Source organism: Catharus ustulatus, chromosome 8 (assembly GCF_009819885.2).
Source record: "Catharus ustulatus isolate bCatUst1 chromosome 8, bCatUst1.pri.v2, whole genome shotgun sequence".
NCBI classification, from domain to species: Eukaryota; Metazoa; Chordata; class Aves; order Passeriformes; family Turdidae; genus Catharus; species Catharus ustulatus.
Window position 1 is genome coordinate 30,999,482 of NC_046228.1, and position 25,449 is coordinate 31,024,930.

The following is a 25,449-nucleotide window of genomic DNA, read 5'->3' on the forward strand; positions in this document are numbered from 1 at the left end:
AAAGCTCAGCCATCAATTAAGCTGCTAAGAGACAATTGCAGTGTCTCTCTAAAAAGCCCCCAGTATCATGGATTGCAGAGTAAATCAGCATTTAACTCTACAGCAAGTATTCTCCAGCTTTGAAAAGCTCTAACAGTCAGATTAGGAAGTCTGGGGGAAAAGAAAATTAACCAGGGGTTTTCTATGTGGGGATAGAAGCAGGAAAGCAAAGCCAAATCAGGTTCAGAGCATCTTAACTGAAGAATTACACCAGGTTTAGTGTCATTGAAAATTCCAGAGGCTTAAATTCTGTCCTGACACCACAGCTGATTCCTCAGTCAAAATTAATTCATCATTAAAGATGACCGACTGCCATGAGACATCAAAAACTCATTACAAGCCATAGGAGCTGGATGCTGCAGGACTGAATTCAATTCTATCTTTAAGAGGTTTTTCCTTCAGGAAGGAGAAGCTCAAGTTGCAAGATTAGTCATGCTCACAAAAGCACAGGGACAGTTCCACACACCCTGCTGAAAGGGAAAGCCCAGGCTACACAGGGAGAGTGCTCCAGGCTCTCCTAGATGGGAAAGAGCCCTGCCCTCAGCAAAAAGGAGAAAACAGGATTTAAAAATCCCTTGAATGCACTTGAACCATTAATAATGGTTTTTCCTCTATCAAATAGACCATTTAATCAACAGGTTTTTTTCTTGCCTCATTTTTTCTTTCTGTAGACATTCACATTTTGCAAGTGCCCCAAATCCCAGACAAATTACCACTCAGAATAATGTGTGTGTAGATATATATATGTAAACTTTCAATTACCATTTAAAATACTGTGTATGTACATATATATATGGAATGAAGGTTGCAAATTTGGAAGCTCCTTTGTCACTATGTTTTCTATCAGCTCAGAAAAAGGAATTCCCTTCACCTGGAGTGAATTATTAAGGTGAACGGAAAGCAAGAGTGGGTTTCTGGTCGGTCTCCTAACATTTGTTTCCTCTAATCATCCAAGTGTTTTCCAAGGCTTTACAGGGGAGACACTGCATTCATTTCCCAGCGTTGCAGCCCTCTGGCTGCACTGGGAAGAAAGAGTACACAAGGACTTGAAAGAGACTCCAAGCTCAAACACCTAAAAGACAAAACACTTCACACATCCACGCTGCTGTTTCATCAGTCTCCCACTGCCTGTCTCCTGCCTCACTCCGTTACCTCAAAGGAAAGGGAAATTAATTACTCCAAAGCAAGGAAGGTTGGATGTGTCAGAGCTCCTAATGATATTCAGGTACCTTCCAAGCCAGCACAAGTCATCTCACAGCCAAAAAGGGATGGGGGAAGTAAAACACCCAATTAAGACCAGATGAAGGCACTTGTTCTCTCCTTTAAGTACGTGCAGTTCACTTCCCAATTACCTAATCCATAATTACACCTAGAGGTGCTCACTGTCACTCCGGATATGTTCTCGCAGTACATTTATTTTGGTAGCTCCATTTACACCAATGGGTTTAGATTTCCAGTTTTGGGATGTGTTTTTCCAAGTGTGGGGGAATTACAGGAGCAATCAAACCCTTGTGCTCCCATTTTTAGGCTAATCCTGTTGGGTTAAAAGCTTGCAGTTGGCAGGATCTTTCACTAGAGGAGGCAGAGTTTACATTGATTTAAAACTAGTGGGCCATTGCAATCAGTAATTCCTGCAACATCACCTCCCCTCAAGGAGGGCTGCCTTGGCCAGGAATACAAACACAATCTTTAAACAAAGCAAGGCTTCGATCCGGCCGTCAGGTGTGTGCTGGAGCACAGATGCCACCCCCAGCAACAACTCCAGCCAGGAACATTTCTGTCCTACAGCCCAGGCTGGTGCTTTCTGCAAGGTTGAACTCAGCAAAACACTTTCCAAACACTGGAGACAGGCCAAAAAACAACAACAACACCACCACCAAAAAGGGTAAGCATCTATCAATTCAAGTCACTTAAGAAGCAGACCAGCTCATCACTGGCCTTGACTTCACCCTTTTGACAGTTCAGGAAACTCCCAAACAGGATATTCAAGTAGGGCTGAGCAGCCAATCACAGGAAATTAATTTTATATTCTGCTAGAGAGAATGAGGCAGCTTCTTTCCAGCTGAGAGCATGAAATTATTTGGCTCCATCTCAGAAGCCATGCCAGCATCTGCACAGCCCCTTCCGGTAGACTAAGTTTATTTTTCCCTTGTCTCAAACCTATTGGATCTCCAATTCTACCAAGTGCCTGGAGAAATATAAGCTCCCAGGAAGGTTTGGGGTCACTATGACATGACATTCTCTTCTATGCAAATAATTTTGCAAAGCACCAACTCCAGCCACCAAGGAAGGATAAGGCAAGCACCACAGCAGAGCCCAGGCTGGACAGGACCTCCAAGACACCTGAAGCTGTTCTTTTTTATCCAGCTTTAACATGGAACATAACAGCTCAAAATATCTCTAGCAGACTCTGGAAGGAAGAACATCTATCCTTATCCAGGGATGGGACAAACGGATGGTGACCACAGCCTTTATCTCCCCAAAGCAGGATGGGTTAAAAGTTAAAAACCCAAAACACCCTGTTCTTAACTGTCCAGTGCAGCTCAACTGAGTCTACTCATCTCCTTTCATAAAAATACTGTTCCACTGTAAAAAAGACATTTTTTTAAATAAATGCTGTTTAGAAGAGATTTATTGACAATAATTATTATTATTATCAACAAGATGTGGCCAGTGATGGCAATGTCTCATTTTTCCACATATTGATATAAATTCTAGAGTAAATTCCAAGCAAAATTGAGACTAAACATTTTTTCTTTTCAAGATGGAGACTCATATAAGATTTCCTGTCCAGGATATTTAGAGATGTCATTATTTTTCCAAGCTGCCTCTAATGAGTAATTTGAGGGGGAGGTTGTTTTTGTTTTGTTTTTAGAATCACAACCAGCGACAGCCTCTCTGTAAAGGAGAAAGAGGAATTCACAGCAAGCAGCTCTGGTGCCAATATTTCAAAAATAAGCAACTTGCATAATCTTAGAAGCATTTATATAGAAGCTCTCCTTCAGAAAGAGGCCTTTGATGATCCTGTGGTTTTGACAGTGAGACCCTTATATGGATTCAAACCTCACAAAACATTTTATACAGAGCGCGACTGTAACGCTGATCACTAAGAACGTGTTGAATGAATGGAGGTCAGAACCAAAAGATTTGTGGAAGCCTTGGGGTTCCTAACTTGAAAGTTTCATACCAGGAATACCAGAGGACCTTGGCAGAGCTGTTGTTTTTATTTAGACACACGCAGTTTTCCCAAGAACAAGCTCCCTGCCAAAAGAGCTCCCAGCCAGGGGTGCTCCCAGCGCCTGGAGATCAGCGAGGAGTGACCAAGGATGAGGGGTTTGTGCTGTTCTGCAGAAGCTGGACACCAACCCCCAGACAAATGGGCTGCAGCACACATTTCCTGTGTATTTATAATGGAAGCAGAATAAAGAAGTGTCATTTCTAAGAAGTGACATTAGTGCAAACAGGGTGCTGTATCAGCTAATCAGGCTGCAGCACCCTGACAGTGTGACAGCAAAATCTTCACCTGCTAAATCCACTCAGCACCTTCATCTGCACCTAAACTTCCCTTTTCCCTACAGCCTCCTATCCATGACAGGCTTCCTGTGCCTTTCTTTGTCTGAGAACCACACATACACCACACAGAACTAAGGAGAACAAACTTCTGGCAACAAACCCTAGACAGCAGCCCCAATACTTCAATTTCTCTGCAGCTTAGAAGGAAAATGCAAGCTAAAGGTTTGGTGTGTTTACTGCATAGCAGTTGTGCTTCCCAAACCTCCAGGGAGAAAAGTGGCTGGAAAACATAAGCACAGACATCAGGAAAACACCCAAAGTGCCTGCAGAGTTATGCACTGCAGTTGCATGTGCTTCCCAGGGAGTCCTCCTGATGGGAAAACAGGACACAGCATTCCACTTGTTCCTAAGGGCTCAAAGCTCCTGTGCCAGACCTGGTGTCATTCAAGGAGCCAGTACAGGGTTCCTGTAAAGCCCACTGAGGAAAAAGCAAAGCTCAGTGTATGTTTTGACAGGCTCTGAACACAAGCTCTTTAAATGCCCAAAAATTAGGTAACAAAAAACTATATTCGGAACTGTCTGGAGAACTTCTGGATTTCCATTATATTTTTGTGCAACACTACATGAAGCTCTGCTGAATACCAGAGCAAGACTGCCATAATTAATTTCACTTGTCAACAGTTAGATGTGGACATACCCCATCTCAATGAAATGAGAAATGTAATTTACATTTCCTTTGTCACCTGTTAAATCAGAGACTCTGCATTAAGCAGGATTAAATTGTGTCGTTTTTGCCAAAAGTAACATCATTACTACAGCCACAGGGATTCACAGAGGAAATCCATTCTCCACAGGACTTTTTTTCTGTGAAAATGAAGCTAAGCATTTAAAAATTACCTATAATACATAGGTGTTTTGCATAAACTTCCCTGCCTGGGTACCAAATTTGAATTGGAGAGCTCCAGCAGTGCTCAGTAGTAAATCTGATAAATCTTTCCTGCCTATTAGAATATTTGTATGCATGGCAACCTGACGCTGCAAAAAGCTGGTCCTGTCTCAGTAAAATGCCCAAAACTAACACCTGCATCCCCCAAACCTGGAAACCACCTGAGTCTAGGAGGTTTCTAGGAGCAGCAGAGGAGGAAGGAGAGCGAGGAGCAGGGATCCACAAGGTTAATTCAACAGGATGCTCCTGCCTGAAAGCATCTGCAATGTTCTTGGATGTGCCAGGTTTTTTATTTACAGCTGCTGCAGGAAGGCTGGACAGGGACAACACAACTACCAGAATTCCTGCCTCAGAGACCCAGAGAGCAGCTGATCTACAGCAAAAGGCAAAAAAACCAGTCAGGAGCCTGCTCTGTCAATGATCGAGGAACAAAACTGAGGGGTGGAAGCAGCTGTGGTTCAGCACTGTGCAGCACTATCACGTCTGTACAACTTTTCTGTCTCTGAGACGACTCCATTACTCAGAAGTCAGGATCCATCTGTTCCCATTAGAGTGTAAAATGTCTCAGTGTGACCCCTGCACAGTTCCTCATTGCCACACACATCTGTTCTTCCTCTAGGCAGCCTTCCCACCACCCAGCACAGTAACACACCCCCCACCCCAGACCACCTATGAAATACCTACACCAAAAGGAAACATGCACTCTCCAGCTAGCAACTGTAGCCTCACCATTTAGTCCACACGCATTTCTAGGAAAGCACATAAAGCAAAGTGTTTGAAATAGTTTTCCTACTTCCAAGGTGCTGCAAATAAATATAAAAAAGGAAAAAAAGAAAAAAAAAAACCCTTCTCCCACACAACTCTTCTGGCTGCTACAAAATCCTGCTAAACCTGAGTTAGGTTGCAGCCAGTGGGGAGAACTGACAAGTCCTGCAGTGCTCCCAAGACACCAGGACAGCTTGTGGTTCTTTGAGGACACTTCTTGAAGCATCCAACCTGACAGCTCTGCTAACACCCAGTAGTTATCACCCACCACAGCACCCTCAGATCTCTGACCACCGCCAAAAGACCTCTGAAGAGGGACTAAAAATCAGACAGATCTGGGAAAGCACAGTTGTCTGGGTGCAGGGGACACTAAGCAGGTAAATAACCCAGCCAGGAGCGTCTGTTTAGCAGGTCAGACTCTGGTACAGCCAGAGCATTCATGGCAATGCTCCCTCTCATTCTCCATGGGCTTTTAAAGCTCTAAATACCATTCAGTCCCCAGACAGAATCATGGAATGGTGTAGGTTGGAACAGACCTTAAAGCTCATCTCATTCTATCCCCTGACACCTTACATGATCCCAGGGTGCTCCAAGCACCATCCAGCCTAGCCTTGGGCACTTCCAGGGATGGGGTAGCCACAACTTAATAATCCTGATAAATCATGAAGCTGCCAAATTTACATTCCACATACAACCCCGTGTCCAACATCATCTGGCTTTGCAGTCATGAGCAACAGGCTGGTTGAACACAGCCAGCCTCACACACTTCACTGGTCCCAGCCTGCAGATTAGGCTTTTTACAAAGGGTTCAGGGATGGTCCTAGCCCACATCAAAACATTTCTGCAAGCAGAATTTATCCCAAAGATTATGGCAATAGAAGGGGGAAAATAACCTGAACAGTAGCACTAAACCAGAAATCATGGTCATGTATTAATAGAATTGCCCCAAAACTCTCAGCCATCACATGAGGAAAGTATGTTTGGCTCCTGTCTCGTATTTCAGGAACCATTCTGTTGTGGCTTTAGTAGAACTTGATAGAACCTCTAAAAAAAGCAGGAAAACGAAGATAAGGAAAAAGCTTCTCTAAAAATCAATATCCACTATCCCCCCATCTGTTCAAAGTACACAAGGGGAGGCACCAGGAGATACCGCCAACCTGAAAAAAAACCAAAGCAACCCACACAAGTCTGAACAGCCTCACACTATTCACAGACAGGCAAACCTCATTGATAAAAGTCTCTGATTTTGGTAAATTTGCAAGGGATTAGGGCTGCAGGAGGCTAAGGCTGGACACATCCTACCTGCCCTTCCCATCCCTGATCACTGTTATACTGACTTGTATTATAGATGTCTAACCCACCTCCATTTAAAAACTACTAAGAAATCCCTTTCTATTACACTAACATTTATTCATGCTTCCAGTGGCAGGGAAAAAAAATAACAAAACCAAAAAACAAACCAACCCAGACAATGCCTTGCAGGTATAAACATGCTGCCCAGGATCAGCAAAGATCTACATTCCTCAAAATCCCAAGGAGTAATTGACTGGTGCAGTCCTAACAAGTGTACAACCACAAGTATTTGCCATCATCTTCTTTCATATGTTTATCTGCTAACAAATTGGGCATTGAAATGAAAGTATGGAGCAGGTGAGCTTGGTTCAATCAGCTTTATAACAGGTATTTGGAATCTGCTCTCCAGAGCATGCTGCCAGGTTTATGTGCACATTTAACTTTAAAACTGTGTGGTTTTTCAGGTGCTAAACTCAGTTCACACAGCAATGCCAAACTGATTCTTAGCTCATGAAGATATGGATAAAGTTCTCCCAGGTTTAGCCTTTGGAGGAAATGAACCTAAAGGAACTAAGTGCACTTATTAAAAAACAATTTCATCTCCTTCCTGGTAAAACATTTCCCTCTCCAGAGATCCCCATGTGAACTGGGTTTATCACCTGAAAAATCACACAAGTTTTGCTTCCATCTTGAACAGACCTGATACAGTCTGTGCTTTAGGGTTTTGGAGGATTTTTCTTCCCCTTCTACATGTCTGTCAAACTGAGCAAGGTGCTCACTTTGACCTGAATAAAGCAAAACTGAGTCACAGCTAAAAAAGGCAACATTCCTCATCTGCACTTATCCCACCCCGCCAGGGATTCCAGCCTGAAACACCTCAGCAAGGAAAGATAACAGGAAAGAAAGAAAACCTCTCATGTTTGTAAACTAAGCATTACCCATTCAAAATACAAATGTTGTGTTACTTGTGCCAGAACAGACCAAAGAAGAAGAAAACCACCGTGCATCTACAATGTCAAACCCCAGTCTAACACTGCACCAGTTTGGTACCAAGAACGTTTCTTTTAATCCAACTCACAGGCTCATATTCCTACCTGCCACCAAAATCCACCATGAATGCAAGGTAGAGAACAGATGATTCTCTAAAGCATGGTGGGGTTTTTGGTTTGGTTTTTTAAAAATCATTCAGAACAATTTCACTGAACAGAACTTGCCCCAGATATTTGACCTGCTACAGAATATCAGCCAAAACCCTTCTCAGTCAAGGCAGCCCACAAACCTAGGAATAAATCCACCTTAGAGGGTAAAAGCATTAAGTCCATCAGATACTTGAGAGTATTTCTTGCAGCCTGAGACAGGAACAGAAAAGAACCACCACTTGAAAAGCTCCATGAATTCCACCCCTAACACTTGAGCTGGTTAGAGAGGAGACAGAGGTCAGAGAGTCACACTGAAGGCTCTGTGTGTTCCCACAGGCTGAGATGGGTGCACAAATGGTTCTCTGCTCAGCCATAACAGCACAGAATTGAGCAACAGACTCCCAGTTATCCAAAATATACAGCTAGTACATAAAGATAGGCCCAGCCTACAATTCCAGGCTATCAACAAAACACATCAGCACACTCCCTGGAAAAGCAAGTCAGGGGTGTCTCAGCAGCAAAGGCAGCTCAGGAGGGTGCAGGTAAGATTAATTGTCATAGTACTCAGAGGTTCTACCAGCAGCAGACAAATACTCATCCAATATTGCCATGAATGTAAATCCATCCTCCTGCACCAGTCCTCCTGCTCTTGCTGTTTATAGCCTCCAGCAGAAGCCATGGAGCTATAAAAGAACTCCCTCATTACCACCTGCTCAGCCTTCAGTAAACTGAGTATCTTCAAAAGAGGAAAGACAAATCCACCCCAAGAATGTACATCTTGCCAACTGGCTCTGGCTGAGGCATGAGATATTCCAACAAAACAGTCTCAGCACAGAGAATGCAACTGGCTAAAGGCAGAGGGAGGAAAGAGTCAGTCCTAAACTAGGAAAGCTGAGTTTATTTGCCATTAGATTATCTTTCATTGAAAAAAATTGCAGACTGTAATCATCTGTCAGGTCAAACACGAGGAAGGTAAATAGCTTGATTGGTAAAACTCAGGGTGCTGTAACCCAAGAGGTTTTTCTGCCCAGCAAACACTCCTAGCTAGGAAAAACTCCCAATTACTTTCTCCTACTGGGTTGCCTGAATTGAAAAAGAAATGTGGTATTTTGACAGTCCTTCAGAGGGGCAGACCATCAGCTCCTTTCAGTGTTCAGAAGCTTAACAGCCATCTAAGGCACTGTTTCAGCCTGAAGAGGGACAATTATGATGATAATTCCCCTGAATCTGTCTAAATGCCTACAAAAGGAACACTTTAAATAAAAGCTTTTGCTTGGGCAAATATCCAGCCAGTTCCCCAGCAAGACAGAGCTCTAAAAAACAAATCCATGATGAATGTGAATTATTAGACTTAAGAAATTTCCTCATGCAAAAAGCCAGAGGCCTATGATGAAATGAACTGGTCTCCATATCGACCTCATTCAGAAATGCCACAACAATTTCTCATATCAGCAGATAATGAAAAACCTATAAACGCCCATCTCAGCCATAATAATTCATACTGCCTTTTCTATTACTACTAAAAAATGTGTCATTGCTAACCTTAAACAAATGCAGATTAATGCTGCTTTTTAAAAAATCCCATCTATTTTCTTCCAAATTATTTTGCATTATTTATACATCCAGTGTAGTCAAAAACCCTTTCAGATTTAGGTGTGATTTTTCAACTTATTCTCCAACCACATTCTCAGCACACACCTTTGATGGAATAAGAACAGGTATTTTCTTTTCCCTTTTACATATTAAAAGTGCCCCAGAAGTTCCTTGCCATGGACAGACACTGAAACTTAAATCAATGATGATATTTAACACCTCTTAACACATTTCCAAGAGCTGAAATCTTTACTACCCAAGATTCCAGGTTTTTTCATGGTGGTAGACAAAAGGGTGAAAATCAGGATGACAAAATAGGGAAGAGAAGAGAGAAGCAAAAAGAAGCCAGCAGAGAACAAGCAACATGTCAGGGGTGGGAGGAAAATAGTGAAGAACCTCATCAGCCAGGCAGGAGTTTAATTAAAGTGTGAAAAGAACAGCATTGCCCAACTCCAAAATGCAATTACCTGGGACTAGAAGTATCCAGCCCCAGAACTCAGGGGCTGCAAGACAAAGATTTACAAGTGGCATTGAATCCAGCCATGCTCCAAAAAGGTAGAAGCTGCCAAGCTGCAAAACTACCCAGTCATCCCCAACAACTGTTCAGGCTTACTGCTGATTAACAGTCATAAGGAAAACCTGAAAAATTTGACTTCCTTCCAGCCTGAACACCAACTAAGCCATGCTAAGGATAAATCAAAATATCTTAACTTCCTTCAAGATGATCTAATTCTTCAATCTAGAAGTTCCCAATGTAAAAACCCACAAAGGTGTCATTCAGACACCAACATTTGGCCAAGCAAACCACCACTACCCAGCCCTGAACACGACTTTCAGCCTATCAGGTGTGATGAGTTCACCATTTCTTTGCTCATCAGAACATGATTACTTGAAAGCCCTAATCGCTAATTAACATTTCTGCAGCAGTCCTACTCCTGGTTGGTAAATACTTTAAGGCCCCACACAGACTGGCATAGAAAAAACAAGATACATAAAATTTCAGGATTAGTGGACTTGAATTTTGTCATGAGAAACACAACTCGACATTTTTAAGAAAGCCTTACACAAAATATCTGCTAATCTAGACTTCTGTCTCTAGGAAAAGCCAGACAATCCTGCCTACAGGAGTTTCTTGAAAAGGTGACAGCAGAATTTTAATAATGACCTCTTTGTTAGCTTGAAAACCAAGAGTAAAACTGACTTTGTATACAAAAAGGAGGAATTTTTTATCACCCTATCCAGCGCCCTATCACACTCAATCCAAGCAGCAGACAAATATTTGTGTGCCTTCACCTTTATTTACTTTATCCAACCCCTTGCATACTTTAAAAGGCATTTCTTTGTCCCTTGCTCTACCAATATAAAAGGCTCATTCTAATCTAAGTACACACATAACCAAGACACCAAGCTGGTTGTAAAGCTTCCCAAATTTTTCTCCTGAACTATTTTTCATTGAGTGATTATTAAAGTATAAATAAGGATAAGAGGCACCAAAAACATCCCTGATAGTTTTCAGCTCTGTTAGGTACTCCCTTTGAGGGGTGGGGAAAGGCTGGAGGAGAAAACAAGGTTTGTAAGGCAAACACCTCACTTCCCCCAGGTCTATCCTGGGGCTAAGTGCTGCCTTCTTTCTCTCTCTACAAAAAGTTTACTTCCTCCAGTTGCTGAGCACTCATAACACACATCCCAAACTCTGACCCAACATGTGAAGATAGGAAGGCTTAAAATGCCAGATAATTACAACACAACCCATTAAGTTACTTGGAAGGCCAATTGCAGCAGAGCTCCAAAACTCTCCAAGCAGAAATAAGAGGGATCACTCACCACACTGAGGAAAACAGAGAACTGAGGCAGCACCAGGAGAAAGAAGGATGCTCTCCCAGCCTTTTTACCCTGCTCAGCTGTTCCTCATACCATCCCCGTGACAGGCACAAAGCCTCTCCAGCCCCTGGGGTCAGGTGGGAACCATCCCTTCAAAGCCACCAGGGTGGAGCTGTCATCCGCTGCCCAGCTGGTTGTGACCTGAGCAAAGCTGCTGAGGGGACACAAAAATCCCCCTTATTAATTATTTTTAAAACCAAGCCCCTTAATACAGGCTGGGAGAGCTGGGGCTGTTCACCCTGGAGAAGAAAAAGCTCCAGGGAAACCTGAAGTTCCTTCCAGTGCCTTAAAAGGGGGTTATAAAAAAAGAGAGAAAGTGACCTTCTGCAGCTGCATGGAATAAGAGGACAAGGGTGAATGGCCTCAAACTGACAGAAGAGAGATTTAGATGGGATATTGGGAAGGAATTGCTCCCTCTGAGGGTGGGCAGGCCCTGGCACAGGTTGTCCAGAGAAGCTGTGGTTGTCCCTGGATTCCTGGAAGTGTCCAAGGCCAGGCTGAATGGAGCTTGGAACAACCTGGGCTAGTGGGATCCTGCCCATAAATGGGGATGGATTTTAAGGCCCATTCCAACCCAGACCATTCCAGGAATCTGTGATACATTAGCAAAGCTGCTAATTGGTTTAATCTCTATCTTAACATTTGTGCATTTTGCCTTCAAACATCAGAACTTGGTAAGTAAATGTTTTCTAGCCAGAATACAGAGAAAATGCCTAGTTAAATTCTGCAGTGGTAGAAGAGGCACACAGTATCAAAAAAGACAAACTCTCCTTCTTGGAGGGGCTGGGAAAGAGGGATAGCTTCCCCAGGCAGTAAGCAGCTGTGCCCTTGAAGCTCCCTGCTCCTTCCTCAAGCACACACGGATTGCCGCCTTCCCTGCAACCACCCCAGCATCGCTGCCTCGCATACAAATCGAGCTCTGACCCTGGTGCTCCAAAGCACAGCCCCAAGTGCAGATTAGACACCACAGAGACAATTCCCAGAGCTCAGGAATGCAATAGTACATTGGAATAGGTCGTTATTTTTTATGGCCATGCTGCAGAAGTGGAATTTTTATGGCAGTATTATCAGTTGAAGGAAAACTGCTCTGAAAACACAGTTGCATAGTAAGTGTTATGTATCTATACAGAGTAAATGTATCACTAATTACATTTCTTTTGCCATTTAGTGGCATTAAATCACAATCCATTCCTACTTATCCCCCAGGAAGCCACATAAGCTGCATTAAGACACCCAGTTCCCAACCAGCTCAGTGTCCATCTGTTTGCAGCATCTCAGAGTCAGGGATGCTCACCAGCTAAGCTTCTCTCTTCACAGCTCACACTTGCAACAGGAACTACCCTGCAATCCCAAAGAGAGTTTCCAAATGGGAACAAATAGCAAGTTTAATGTCAGAAGCCAAAAGTCCTCCAAGAAATCCAAACAGCCCTTTTCTCTGGAAGGGACTCACCATCACCACTCAAAGGGCAGCGATTCTTAGAAACCAAATATTTACTCTCAAAAAGCCTGAGAGAATCCCCACAGCCGCCTCAGCCTTCCCTGAAAAGCTCTTCTGCATCCAGACAAGGAAAAATTCATAAAGATAAGTCATCTGCTTGCACAGGAACCGCAAAAATTCCTTCCTCAGAGGCCTCTCTGCCAGTGGTGACTCCAGAGTTTCCCTGCAGCTCCTGCTTCCCAATCCATGCTGACTCCTCCTGGAGAACAACCAGCTGTTCCTTCTGCACTCCTTTATGGACAGAGGGACATGAAAACACCAGTTTTTACCACCCTCCAACCCAAACATTAACTTTTCCCACAGCAAACAGATATAAATCAGAGATCCTACAACTGCAGCCACAAAAGTGGTGAGGTTGTGTATGGTCCAGTGTTTTCAGTTTCGTGATGGATGCCTGGCGAAGCAGCTCTTTGCCAAAAAACACATTCAAGGAAACCAAGAGAGGGCAAAAAAAAAAAAAAAATCATGGTGGCCCTAAAAATCCAAAAATACAAGTAATTTTCCACTGTCTCAACTGTGAAATAGTCAGCAAAATGTAAAGCAACTCTGAATTTAGAAAACTACAAGAAAGCCAGAAATGTTTTGATGCTGAAAACTCTGCTCGGTTTACTGCCTGGGATTTGTCAGCAGTATCCATTTAAACCTGCACTCTGCCAGATTACTGTCTCACTGATAATAATCCCAGATTATTTTTCTAAACTAGGATAATCTTAACACAAGCACAGTAAAGAGAAGATGTTTGTCTGGAAATCAGTCATCTTCAAAGCTGTTTTTTAAAAATCAGTTGCAGCCTGTTCTGAGTGAAAACTGTCCCCACAAGTCTGAGGCTCCCCAAAACCTCTCAGTGGGAGTGTAGGAATTAAAAGTGGAAGCAACAGTTCAGTCAGAAAATTATCATCAGTCAAAGGTCTGAAGGAGATGATTCAACCAACTGTGCTCTAAAACGTGTTGTTTATTTTCTGCTATTTCACTTACATTCTCCTACAATTTTTTGCTAACTGTTGATCAAAAAATTCATTTGTAGAAATGCAAAACCGTGCAGAGACAGATTAATGGCTGGTGGTGGATGAAGCAGACATTTTACACCTCTACAATAGTCTGCTTGGGTCTGTGCCTTAGAAACTAAACTTGGTGGAAGATGGAACAAAAGGGAGAGGACATGGAAAAAGTTATTTACCACTGGAGTGCTAAATCAGCACATCACATAAAATTAATCTTGCCCTACTAAGAAAAAAAAAAAAGAAACTAGCAGCTTCAGCAGCAAAGTGGCATAAATTTTATTCAACTTTATTATTCTAAATCCTACCTGAATATTACTTAAAAGCTTTTCTATAAAGGAAATACTCTCACAGGAGACCATCCTGACGGCAAACACTCCCATCTCCTCTCTTCTGGACACAAGGGTTAATATAGTGTGTTCAACCTCTGAGCTTCATAGCTCCACACTAATTACTGTGGAGAGAGAAACATAATTAATGGCTGGTCAGAGCTGTGGGCAGAAATTAAGCAAGTGTCTACTCAGAGCCTGGCTATTCTTCTCCTATCAGATTATCTACCTGGAAAAGCCACATTACAATTAAAGCTGCAAACAGCAATTATAGCTGCTAGAAGTTAAGACATTTTATTAAGGTTGTGCTCCTTCAGGCTCTTGTGAAAAAGTGCAATTAATACCCCCAAAATGACTTGGTAGTCTTGTTCTCACAGCAAGGATGAGGGGGGAAAAAAAAAACCTATTGCAAGATAAAAGACTTGGCACAGGGAAAAAACTGTGTTTGTCATTATGGGTATGCTATTAAACAAGGAGGGGAAAGTAACCTGGCAGCAACAGCAAGACCAAGGGATGAGCAAGAACAGCATCTTTGTACCAAAATTCCCAGAATTTATATCAGGAGTACAGGAGAAGTCACTGAAGTGCTGTCTTGTGCCTTCAAGTTCCTGTACTTACTACTTGTTGTAGTAACAGATGTGATAGATGGCAAAGTGGAATATGAACAGATGACAACAGCTCAATTGCATCCTATTTTTCATCTACTTTCTTCCCACCTCCACTATTTTTGATTGTCTACAACTGTCCTTTCCCTTGATTTTGGGAAATAGCCACCTTCCCAGGGAGTCAGTGGGATTTATTACATGGATCAGCAAGTTACCGAGTTGACTTTGAGTATCACACAACTTGAACTTCATTAACTGATTGCAAAAACATGAAGTTATCAAAATTACAATGTCCTTTCAGTTTGGTTGATGCTCTTCATTCCTACAAGGAAATAGGCAGATATTTTTCACAGCAAGAGCTGGAAGGGTTTTGCACTCAGGTAATAAGCAATAAATCAAAATTTCCCTACCAAGGAGTTGAATGGTTTTCTCTCATGTTTATGTACGAGCTCTTCATGCATCTCAAACAGCCAAGAGCAGAAGTTGAGGGACTCAGCAAAACACCAGAGAAGTAGGAGGAAGATACAGTAACAGCAGCAACAAAAAAAAATGTCTTTTCTTCTATTTTGACTGTTACATTTCTTCAGAAACCAGACTGAGGGAGATCTGGCCATGGGAAAAGCCTCACAAGTCAGTGATCACCAGGACTGAAAATTAATACTAAGGTTCAAGCAGTACAGAGATTAAATCAGAGCTGGAGAACTGCAGCTATAAACACAACCCATAAAACTCAAGTTTAATCACTTAGGATTAAATAAGTTTCATGCATATTACTGCCAGTGGTCAGCCAAGCTGTTCTCTAGCAGCTTGGTTATTTAGGGTTATTTATTTAGCCATTAAATAACTGTATTAAAGTGTTCCAAAGAATGCTTTTTCCAAGGCAAATCATGGCCAAAATAATACACATTTTAAACTACCCCATGCTCACAAATGCAAAAAAAAGGGAAATACACTTGAGAAGTAAATTAGCCCAACCTAAAAACAACCCTTGGGATGCTAGCTGGTATTGCAAAAATGGAAAGCATGACAATTGAAGGCTGAAAGCTTTACTATTATTTTTTTTATTAGTTTTCTTTAGAAAAGCTTGGAGGAGGCAGGGTAACAGAGGTGGAACACAATAAAAGAAATTAGTAGAAAACAGTCAGAGGGGGGATTTTGGGGGGAAAGGAAAGGAGGAAAGGAGGTAAGGGCTGGCTTAACTTTTTGACACCCAGCCAGTGGGGTTTCCACGTCCTGTGTAGGATTGCATGGCTAGGGCAGGAATTCAGCTTTCTGCATGCACCTGCAGGCCACAGATTTCCACATTCCCAAGGCTGCAAGGAAGCTTGGAAGTGTTTATGAGTCAGAATCCTGCCTGGAGCATCATCAGCTCCAGGAGGAGGCAAGCAGAGCTCTTGCAGTGCCATCAAACCCCTGCACCGGCTACTGCGGATGCAGAGGGAATGTGAAGGTATTCCTGCAACCCCCCTGCCACACAGCAATGTGGAAATCCACACAAATTACGTAAATACTGCCCTGAAAACTACTGTGGTGCTTTGACATTGTAATTCCAAGAACAAACAGCCCTCTCTGGTGCACTCCATTATATAAAATGCCAGGCTAATCACAGCAATTCAGCTTTATGAGTGCTGCCAAATATCCTAAACGGAAGTAAAAACTAAAAACAGGAGTTATGGTGTTGAGGAAGAGTCAGTTACACACCTACCCCTTTGCAAAAGGACAAATGAAGAAATTCATTACATCTGATTGACCACAACAAACAATTCCTCAGGAATACAGAACACTTCCTTTAAATCCCAAAATCCACATTGCTTTAGGCATAAGTGTTCCTGTCTCTATTTCCACTGAAACTGGAATAATTCAGGGAACCACCTCCAGGAGTACGACTGGATCAAACTGGAGTCAGATTATTGTTCCAAAAAAAAGCCCAAATGTCTCTTCTGAGGCACCAGGAGCAGTTTTTTACTTCCATGAAGAAGTAGGTCATGAAAGCAGCAGCTCCACCGGAGTGCCCGCCCCAGATGCAGAGCCCGGTGTGCTCCACACAAACCAGAGCCGTGTGATACCAGTGGGAGAGGGGCTGGCATCCTGCAGAGGATGCAACGTGGGTACCACTGACTGCAAATGGAAAAAAACCACAGCTCAGCACAAGCTGCACAGAGAAAAAACTGAATGGTGTACAGGCACAGTCACAGAAACAACCCACCTTTGGGAAAACCAACATCTGTTAAAAATGTAATTTACAAAACAACTCATTTCACAAGTGCCTGCATAGAATCAATGCTCTTCTCAAAATCCTGACTTCCCTGCCAGCTCAAAAAACCGTATCTGTGTGGTGTCATATCCTGCCCTGCTCAATCTAGCTCCATAATGAGGTACTTTGTGAAACTATTTGTTTAAAATTACTCTCTCCAGCACTAAATGCCAAAAGGAAATATGGAAATGGTCACTCCCACACACACGAGTGAGTGGCTGATTCAAAACCCCGATTTGTTTTCCACGAGAACATGTGTGAATCCTGAGTCACGGTCTCTGTCTTTGGACAAAATTATCCTTAAAAATAAAATTCATCTTAGCACTCTTCAACTTAGTGGTCAGAGAAATCTGTGGCTTTTTGGCTTCAGACCTAAGCTCTGTTTTGGACCATCAGATTCTCGTTACTTAGCAATCAGACTCACATCACCAAAGCCAAGAAAGGAGGAACGGATGTCTCAGCATTTGCAGTGGTTTGCCCCCCTTCCAACACCATGGTTTCCAGGTTCAAAAACAACAACAGTCCTCCTGTGTCATGTAGGGCACTGACCACAGCCTGAACAAAAGCCAAACTCACCAGTTTTCTAGGCAGTTCATGAAACACAAGTACAGCTCATCTGGAGAAGAGAAACATTTTTAATATATTCCCTTAATTCAGAAGGGAATATCTGGAGCTGGTTTCATTACTAGCAATATATATTGCTTGTGAAACAATCCTTCTCTCAACAGAGACACTGGATCTGGTTCCCTTGAATCCCTTCCACCAAAATCCAAGGGAAGGATCCTGCTCTCCACTTAAATACAGCACCCTCAAATTTGGAAGAAACTAATACACAGCGCTGTACGAGTGCAATTATCCCATCTACTCAATATTTAGACAATGAAACTTCTGTTGTCACTGCCTCAGGAACAAGTCCCTGGATAACAGGGATAGCCTTGCAGCAAGCAGGAGGCTCCCAGGGGAGCCCTTTGTGCTGCAGACACCCCCATGGATCACAAACATGCCAGGCTCCACCACTCCACCAAACCTTCAGCTCACCCTTTTCCCCCTCTGCAGGAAGCCAAGAGGATTTCCCAAGTCACATGATAAATCAGGGCATTTTCATTCCAAAAAAGGAATCACATTTTTCTCCCCCTGGGAAATGTCTGCAGTTTTTCAGTTCGCTGTTATTTCAGGGAGAAAATAACTTTTGCCGCCAGCTTTCCCTCCCATGTTCCCTCTGCCAGGAACCTTTGTGATGTTTGGGACAGGCTTCCAATTAATTTAAATGACTATTAAAAGGTTGCTGCTGCACTGCACATTCACAGTGTGTGAGTTTTGTCTAGAAGCAGAAAACATGAGCATGACATGGGTTATCAAATTATTCTCAGAGGCAAGCATGAATAATGACAGAACAGTATTCATGCAGGAAAATTTGTATAGAAAAGCCATCATCCAGACCCCAGATATTTCTTTTTAATGCACAAGTTAAAAAAAAAATCCCACATCACTCCTGTGTTATCTTGGGCAGCTCATTTTCTCTTAATATCTTCATTTATCAGAGCAGTACTTAAAATTGTCATTTTTGAAGTTGCTTTGCCAGGCAGAAAACTCATTTTCACTTAAGTCCAAACATGTAAGAAAAATGACGAGGCTAAATTATGGGGATGTATTTTTAAAGAATGGTTGAAGTGGAACGAGTAACTATTTCCTCTTACAATAACCTGTCACAACTAATTTCCTTCCTCCTCTGATTCCATCTCACAGCCTGCACCCTGGCCAGCCAACATCCTTTTGCTGCTCCTTCTGCAGGTTTCAGCAGAGCTCAGCATTATCAAGAGTCACTTTGGGCAGAAAAAAAGAAGGGTTTAAGACAAGACTGACAATCACCCAGAGCTGGTTTTTATGGTGGTTGCTCTCTGGCAGATCCTTCACAAGTTACATTATCTGAGTGAAATTCAAGTTTTAATTATTCCAACAGGCAGTGTCAGAGATCGAGAGTTTCCACATTGCATGGCAGTCCTTTCCTCCTGGGGAAGCCAACAAAAGCAAATTGCTGAAATGAGCTCTACATTTCCTAATTCCTCAAGAGCTGCCAAGAATGCAGAAAAAGATAGTGGACATGCTCTGTGCTTTAGATGAGACAAAAGCCATACCCCACAGGCTTGTCCTGCTGGAAACTAATTCCACATCACACTCAAGTGCCGCATATTTTCATCTTCATTAAAATGACATCTCATTTTGATGACCAACTGAGACCTTAATAACAGGGAGAAAACCCTTTGCTGAATCTTTAATAGCAGAAGCACAAGTAGTTTCATTTTCAGCATTAAATACTCAAGGGCAAAATAGCCCTTAATGCCTGACTGCTATAGTTTGCACTGGGAAAGTGAAAATGTGATGAAATCCCCACCAGCAATATCACAGGTGGTCTCTCACCTCCAGAGCACTTCAGAAATAACAAGTATGCCCTCATGGTGAGCACAGAGAACACAGCTTCATCTAGTTTCAACAGATTTCAAATTTTTCAGTACAGTTCCTCATCACCAGAAGCCACAGAATTAGAAAGCAGCAGTTGACATTTGGGGAAGAGCGGCTGATCATCAACTGACACTGCAATAAATTAATAATTACTTAAAAAAAATAACGAGCCACCCAAATCTAAAACAATTTCTGCATTTCCACAGACCTACAATCAAGATAATAATTTAAATTGTATATTTGAGTCAGCTCAATGCTATTTTATAGAATGGCAAACTGGTGACTCATAGCACAAATCAGAAATTAAGTCATAAACGTTGTTACACCCTCCAGACTGGGTGGGGCCTAACCTCACAGAAAGTTTGCTCTGTAAGATGAGTCCTAAAACAGCTTCAGAAAAAGAACAACTTTTTTTCTTCTTCTCTTTCCAAGACTTGGCTCTGGTCAGGAGAGCTATACCCCTCCTGTCTGAGCACAGCTGAGAAACATTCCCCTTGTGGAAAAGGAACTGCCCTGAATTTTTTAAATGAGTGACAGCATCAATCTGATCATGACTGTAACTTCCCTTCCCATCACAGATCCTGGATTCAAAGTCTATTATTCTCATGGGCTAAATAATTAATAAAAAGCAGTAATATCATCAAATAACTGTCAAAAAAACCCAAACCAACATCTAGTCCTCATATTGTGCTCCTCCTTCACACAGAGAGAGCCCTGAAAGAGTGTTCTCTTATTTCAGCCACTTTCATACATCCAAAAATATTTGCTGGTCATCCCCTTTGAAGCTTTTGTCCCGGAAAGGAAAAAAAAACCCACAGATTTTTTTTATCATTCCTTGGAAAATCCACAATCAGCAGTATGGCAGGTCAGGAAAACAGCAGTACAGTTAATTAAACGAGTCTGCCAGCTTCCACCCTCAGCAAAAACACACCCCACAGCCTTCCAAGTCTCACCATCCCTGCAGCCACTCTGTGCCACTGCCTGAGCTCTGGGAGTGCCAAGCTTCACTTGACAATTTGCTTCAAGAGCTGGGCAACAACAGGGCAATAAATGCAGCTTTTGTGACAGCAAGGGCTTGAGGTAGTCCTGCAGGAAATTATGACACTCTTGAGCTACAGCTTCTCTGGAAGTCAATGCTGCATAGAAAAAACAACAGTAAATACACATTGTACCTATGTTGAGTAAAGGACAGCTGCAGCAGGATGTCTCCTGCATCCTCCTCTTGATGTTTATCCAATCTCTCCTTGGACCACAGCAAGATCTCTGCAGGATATGCTCTCCACTACATCCTCAAACCTGGGCCACCTGCACCAAAATCCTACCTGGCTTGGACAGGTAATCCCTGGATCACCTGGAGCAGAAAGAAAAACCTGCACGTTGTCCAATACCTAGTCAAAATCTGGTTGCAGCTCAGCAGCTGCAGTTTCTTCTTCTCAGGCTTAAAAGAAAGCACTAGGAGACAGTATTTCTGATTTGCCCAGAGCTACCACAGGAATGCCACACACAGCCAAGCCCTTGATTTTCTATAGGTATTTTTGCACCAGCTGATTACATTCCAGTCCAACATAACTCAACCCCTGGCTACTGTTAAACACAGTTAACAGGAACCTCTAATCTCTGCAGGAAGAAAGCCATGAGGATTAGGCATTCAACACACAAAAGAAGAGTGTTTTATTTAAGTATTTTGTCTACCTCCAATCATTGAAAACCATTTATAGCTTGCTTCCTTTCGAAGCTTTTCCAGCCCCACTCCACCTCAGTCCTTGGGAAGCTGACCCTCAACTTCCACAGCACCTGGAACAAGCAGGAAATAGGAAAAGCCTTCCCTTGTTCCATTAGGAAGTTTCCCCTGAGGAATAGCCCAACTTTAATTCCCTCTGCATGGCCTCAGAGGGTCTAACAGGATGTGTGGCCTCCCACACATTCCCAGCTCAGTCCAGCTCTTTCTCCACTGCAAACACATTTGGGAACTCTCCCTTCTCCCCCTCTGCAAGGCTTCCCCCACCCTCATAGGTGTGTGGACCCAAACAGGGAGACTGGAAAGAGATGCAGCCTCTGATATTTCTGCTCCAAGTTAATTTATTCAGCTCTGTCATACTCTTTCAAAGCCATGGATGCCCAAGCCCCACTTGCTCCATGGTTAGGCCTCCTCCACCGACTCCATAACACCACCACACTCAGAGGGAAAATCTACAAATATTGGTAAAAACTTCCTTCTTCTTGCTTACCCCTACTCCAAGATCAATGAACAAGCTTCTCACTCAAGTTTCTTGCATCCCCCTCCCCAGATCTCTCACCCCCTGTGATCCTGTTAGGGACAGGACACTGAGACTCATGGTCTCCTCCCTAATGGATTCCTCCTGTGGGAACATCTCCATGCTGAGCCCACTGAGCTTTCCCCAACTCCCTCAGGTTCCAGAACCCTCAAGCGAGCTGTGAATGCTTCATTCTGTGTCTCCCAGTATTAATGTACCCCCAACTGTTCCTTCATAATCCAAGTTTGTTCACAAGTAGGGACCTCCCCACCCTCTCTCCCATTTGGGAGAAATCTTCTCCTTTGTACTTCACCCATCTGGAGGAGTTTTTTTGTTTATTTTACAGCACGGTCCTCTCACACTTATTTGGTTTACTGGTGCAGCTTCTTCCAGTATTATTTATATTGCTTTTGAAAGAACTCATCCATAAGACCATTTAGCATTTCCACCCTGTTTCAAAGAAAGCCCATTTAATTTATCACCTCTGTGAGAAACCAGCCATGCTGAGAAGAACCCAAGTAGAATTGATGGGACTAAAAACCATCATGTAAACCAACACTGCACGGACACACCTGATGTAACCACTCTATTAATTACACCCATACTGTACAAACTCTCCCTATGTGTTCCCTGACATAATCTATGGTCTCAGGAAGCTTGTACATCCCAGTCTCATCACAGAGAGGATCAATTCTTCATCAGACATAACTGACTGATGTAAGCCTAACCTGTCCTAACCACCTCTGATAACAAAGACTGAACAGCCTTCCCAGGTCATAATTCAGCATTTCACTGCTCTTAGTGTCAGTAAAGATTGCCAGCACCTAACCAAACCCCTCTGCTCACACTGTGAGCCCATTCTTTTTCCCACTCGACATGGACTGGTCTGGTTTTCTGCTTCCTCTTCGCAGCAACACCTCCTTTCAATTTCCTCTTTATTATGAAGAACTCCAGTTCCTTTAATTTCTCCTTGGAGATCATTTATTTCAGGATTCAGCTGCTCTCTCAGTGGTCTGCACAGTTTCTCAAGTGCAGTGTGAGGGAAAGGATAACTCATCTCTGCTGTGAGGGGACAAACAGGCACATCACAGATGCTGCCAAAAGGACCTGCCAGGACCTGGAACCCGATGCTGCTTGCACCTCATCTCTTGGTTCTCAGGGATTTAACCAAACTGACAACCTCCCTGTTGAAAAAACCCCAAAAACCAATGACTGCAACACCACAGCCAGGCTGCCAAAAAAAATCAAACAGCACACCCCAACTAAAGCCAGGAGGGCTTTCTAATCATCAGTCCCCAGGACACGAGCAAAATCCTCCTCCTTCCTCAAGATCCTGAAGGAGACAGCTCTGACAGCAGGATTTTAACATGCCCACACCTCAGTCAGCCTGCTCAGTATCATGGGCAAACACAGCAGATTCACGAGGTTTTAATATTTTTTTTACAATTTTCTCACACATTTACTGCCACACTTAGCCCAAGGAGTTAAACCAAGCGCGAATCTGAGTCTGTTAAATCAATTGCAAAGGTCGATTTAAATTTAGATAAATCCAAATTGTTTGCCGAGGCCACACCGCTAAAGCAGACAGCTCAAATACTAATTAGGGACGCTGGAAAGGCCATCCCACACCTGAGCAGGTGCCGGGATTAACCCTGCAGCCAACACGGCGGCACAAGTCACACATCACACGTGGGAACGACGGAGCCGCGAATGCGGGACCGCCGGGATGGGGACACCCGATACCGCCGGAACCTCCGGCATCCCCTCGCTGCCAAAACACACCGGCAGGGGCGGGGGAACCACGGCACCCTGAAAACACCGGGCACAAACAACTCTTGAAAAGCAAGGGGACCGCAGCGATGGATCCGCGGAGCTCACAGCCCGCTCCGTCACCTGATTAATCCACAATTTTGGTGGCTCCACGTAGCTCCCGTGATTACTTGTTTGGAGCAAAACAAGGGAGCGACAGGTGCACAGCTCTGACGGAAGCTCTTTTAGAGGCAGCGATAAAACAGACTGTAGCGAAAGCCAGAAGGCTATCCCACGGTTACACACTGTTCCCTTAGTTTAAAAAGAAAAAATAGGGGGAAAAAACCATCCCGGTATATTTAGCAAATCTTTCGAGCTCTAAGACGCAACCTGCTGCCTTTACAGTTTTTTTCCGCCCTGAGACACACAGAAGCTGTGCACTGCCAGTCCCCTCTTTTCCTAGCACAGCCGCCAAGGAAAAGGGAGCGAACAGAGCCCGGCTAGCTCTGCCCCGCTCCCTCTCCCAGCCGCCGCTCCGACCGGGATTCGGGCAGCCCCCCGAGCGCCTCTCCGTTGGCTGACCTTGAGGGGGGGCGGGAAGAGAAGGAAGGAACAGCACAGCCCGGGGAAGCTGCGCGGCGCTGCCCGCTCGGGTCGGTGCCGGTGCCGCCGCTCCCGTTCCTGTTCCCGTTGGGGGCTCCGCGCCCCCCGCGCCCCCCCAGCTCCCGGCGGCCCCCAGCGCCACCTGGCGGCCGCGTCCCGCCGCACCGCGACCCCCGCCCCGGGAGCGCGGCCCCCGAACGCCGGGCAGCGCCGGCAGCACCGCCCGCTCCCGGAGCGGCGCGGGGCGGGCGGGCCGCGAGTGCCGCTGCCGGAGCGCCACCGGGAGAGCTCCGATGCCGCCGCCCGCCGCCGTGCTCAAGTTTCACCCGGTGACGGCGCTAAGAATAAACGCGCAGCTGACAGAGCCGGGGGCCGGGAGCCGCCACGAAACCGCCGTGGGGCAGCCGCGGAGCCGCCGGGGAGCCGGGGCCCCCGCGCCGCCCGCCGGCACCGCGCCCGCCTTCTGAAGGGCACACGGCTGCCGCCTCACTCACCGTCCGGTGTCGCTGCTGCTGCTGGCGGCGCCGGCCCAGCGCCGGGAAGCGGCCGGCGGCGGCGGTGAGTGCGGTGGGGCGGCGGCCGCAGAGGAGGAGCGGCAGCGCTCTGCCCGCCGTGGCCGCCATCGCGCCGCTGGAGCCGCCCCACGCTGCGGCGGCGGCGGCGGCGGCGGTGCTGCTGCCGCCCGGGGGGCGGGCCCGAGGGGAGCGGCGGGGCGGAGCCGCCGGCGCCGCTGGCCAATCGCCGCGTCCCTCCGGCCGGCCCCGGGGCTGGCGCAGCCAATCGGAGCCGAGCAGGTGGGCGGGCCGGAGACATGATTGGTCGGTGGGCGGGGCTGCGCGCGGGCCCGAGGGCAGGGAAACTCCTTGGCGGGGGAGCCGTGGGGCGGGGCCGGGATGGGCGTGGCCAAAATGGGGCGGGGTCGATGATGGGCGGGCCGGGACCCCTAAGGGGGAACAGCCGGGGACGGGATGCTGGGAGACGGGGAGCGCCTGGAAAGGGATGCGGGGAGGTACTAGGGAGGGATGCTGAGAGATGGGGAGCACCAGGAAAGGGGTGCAGGGAGGTGGGATGCACTAAGGAGATGGGTGCCAGGAGATGGGGAGCACTGGGGGGAGATCACCAGGGAGAGGCTGCAGGAAGATGTGGTGCAGCAAAGATACCACCACGGCCCTAGGAGTACAGTGTAGGGGTAGCACAGGGATTTGGGGTGCTGGGTCAGGCTGGCACCCCATCCAACAGCAGTTTCAGTGAAGGGTAAGAAAAGTATTGGATCAAAAACTATCTGGATGTAAATATATATCTATATATATGTATTGCAGACATGGTAGCTGGGCTGCCAGCACAGACCTTGCAGCACCAGGGCTAAACAAGCAATCTGTGCCCAGCTTTCTCTTGAAAGATGATGTACCTGGATTACTGTACTTGGAAAAGGCTTCTTCCTCTGGTCTGGGAGTTACTGCAACACCAATGGCAGCTTCTTCCTAATTCCTGTTATTTGCCCCTCTGTGTTTCTAAAAATACAGAGAGGA

General features: G+C 45.0%; 1 protein-coding gene across 1 annotated transcript in view; it reads right to left on the reverse strand.

Annotated features, from left to right (window-relative positions):
* The window catches only part of MCU (mitochondrial calcium uniporter), a 77,667-nt gene extending 53,124 nt beyond the window's left edge, over nt 1–24,543 (reverse strand). Inside the window, exons 1-2 of the mRNA XM_033066128.1 lie at nt 24,415–24,543; nt 23,900–23,998 (exon numbers count right to left, since the gene is read on the reverse strand). Of these exons, the coding sequence (XP_032922019.1) occupies nt 23,900–23,998; nt 24,415–24,543 (228 nt within the window). The remainder of the gene's footprint in view (nt 1–23,899; nt 23,999–24,414) is intronic.
* Nucleotides 24,544–25,449: the final 906 nt, after the last annotated feature.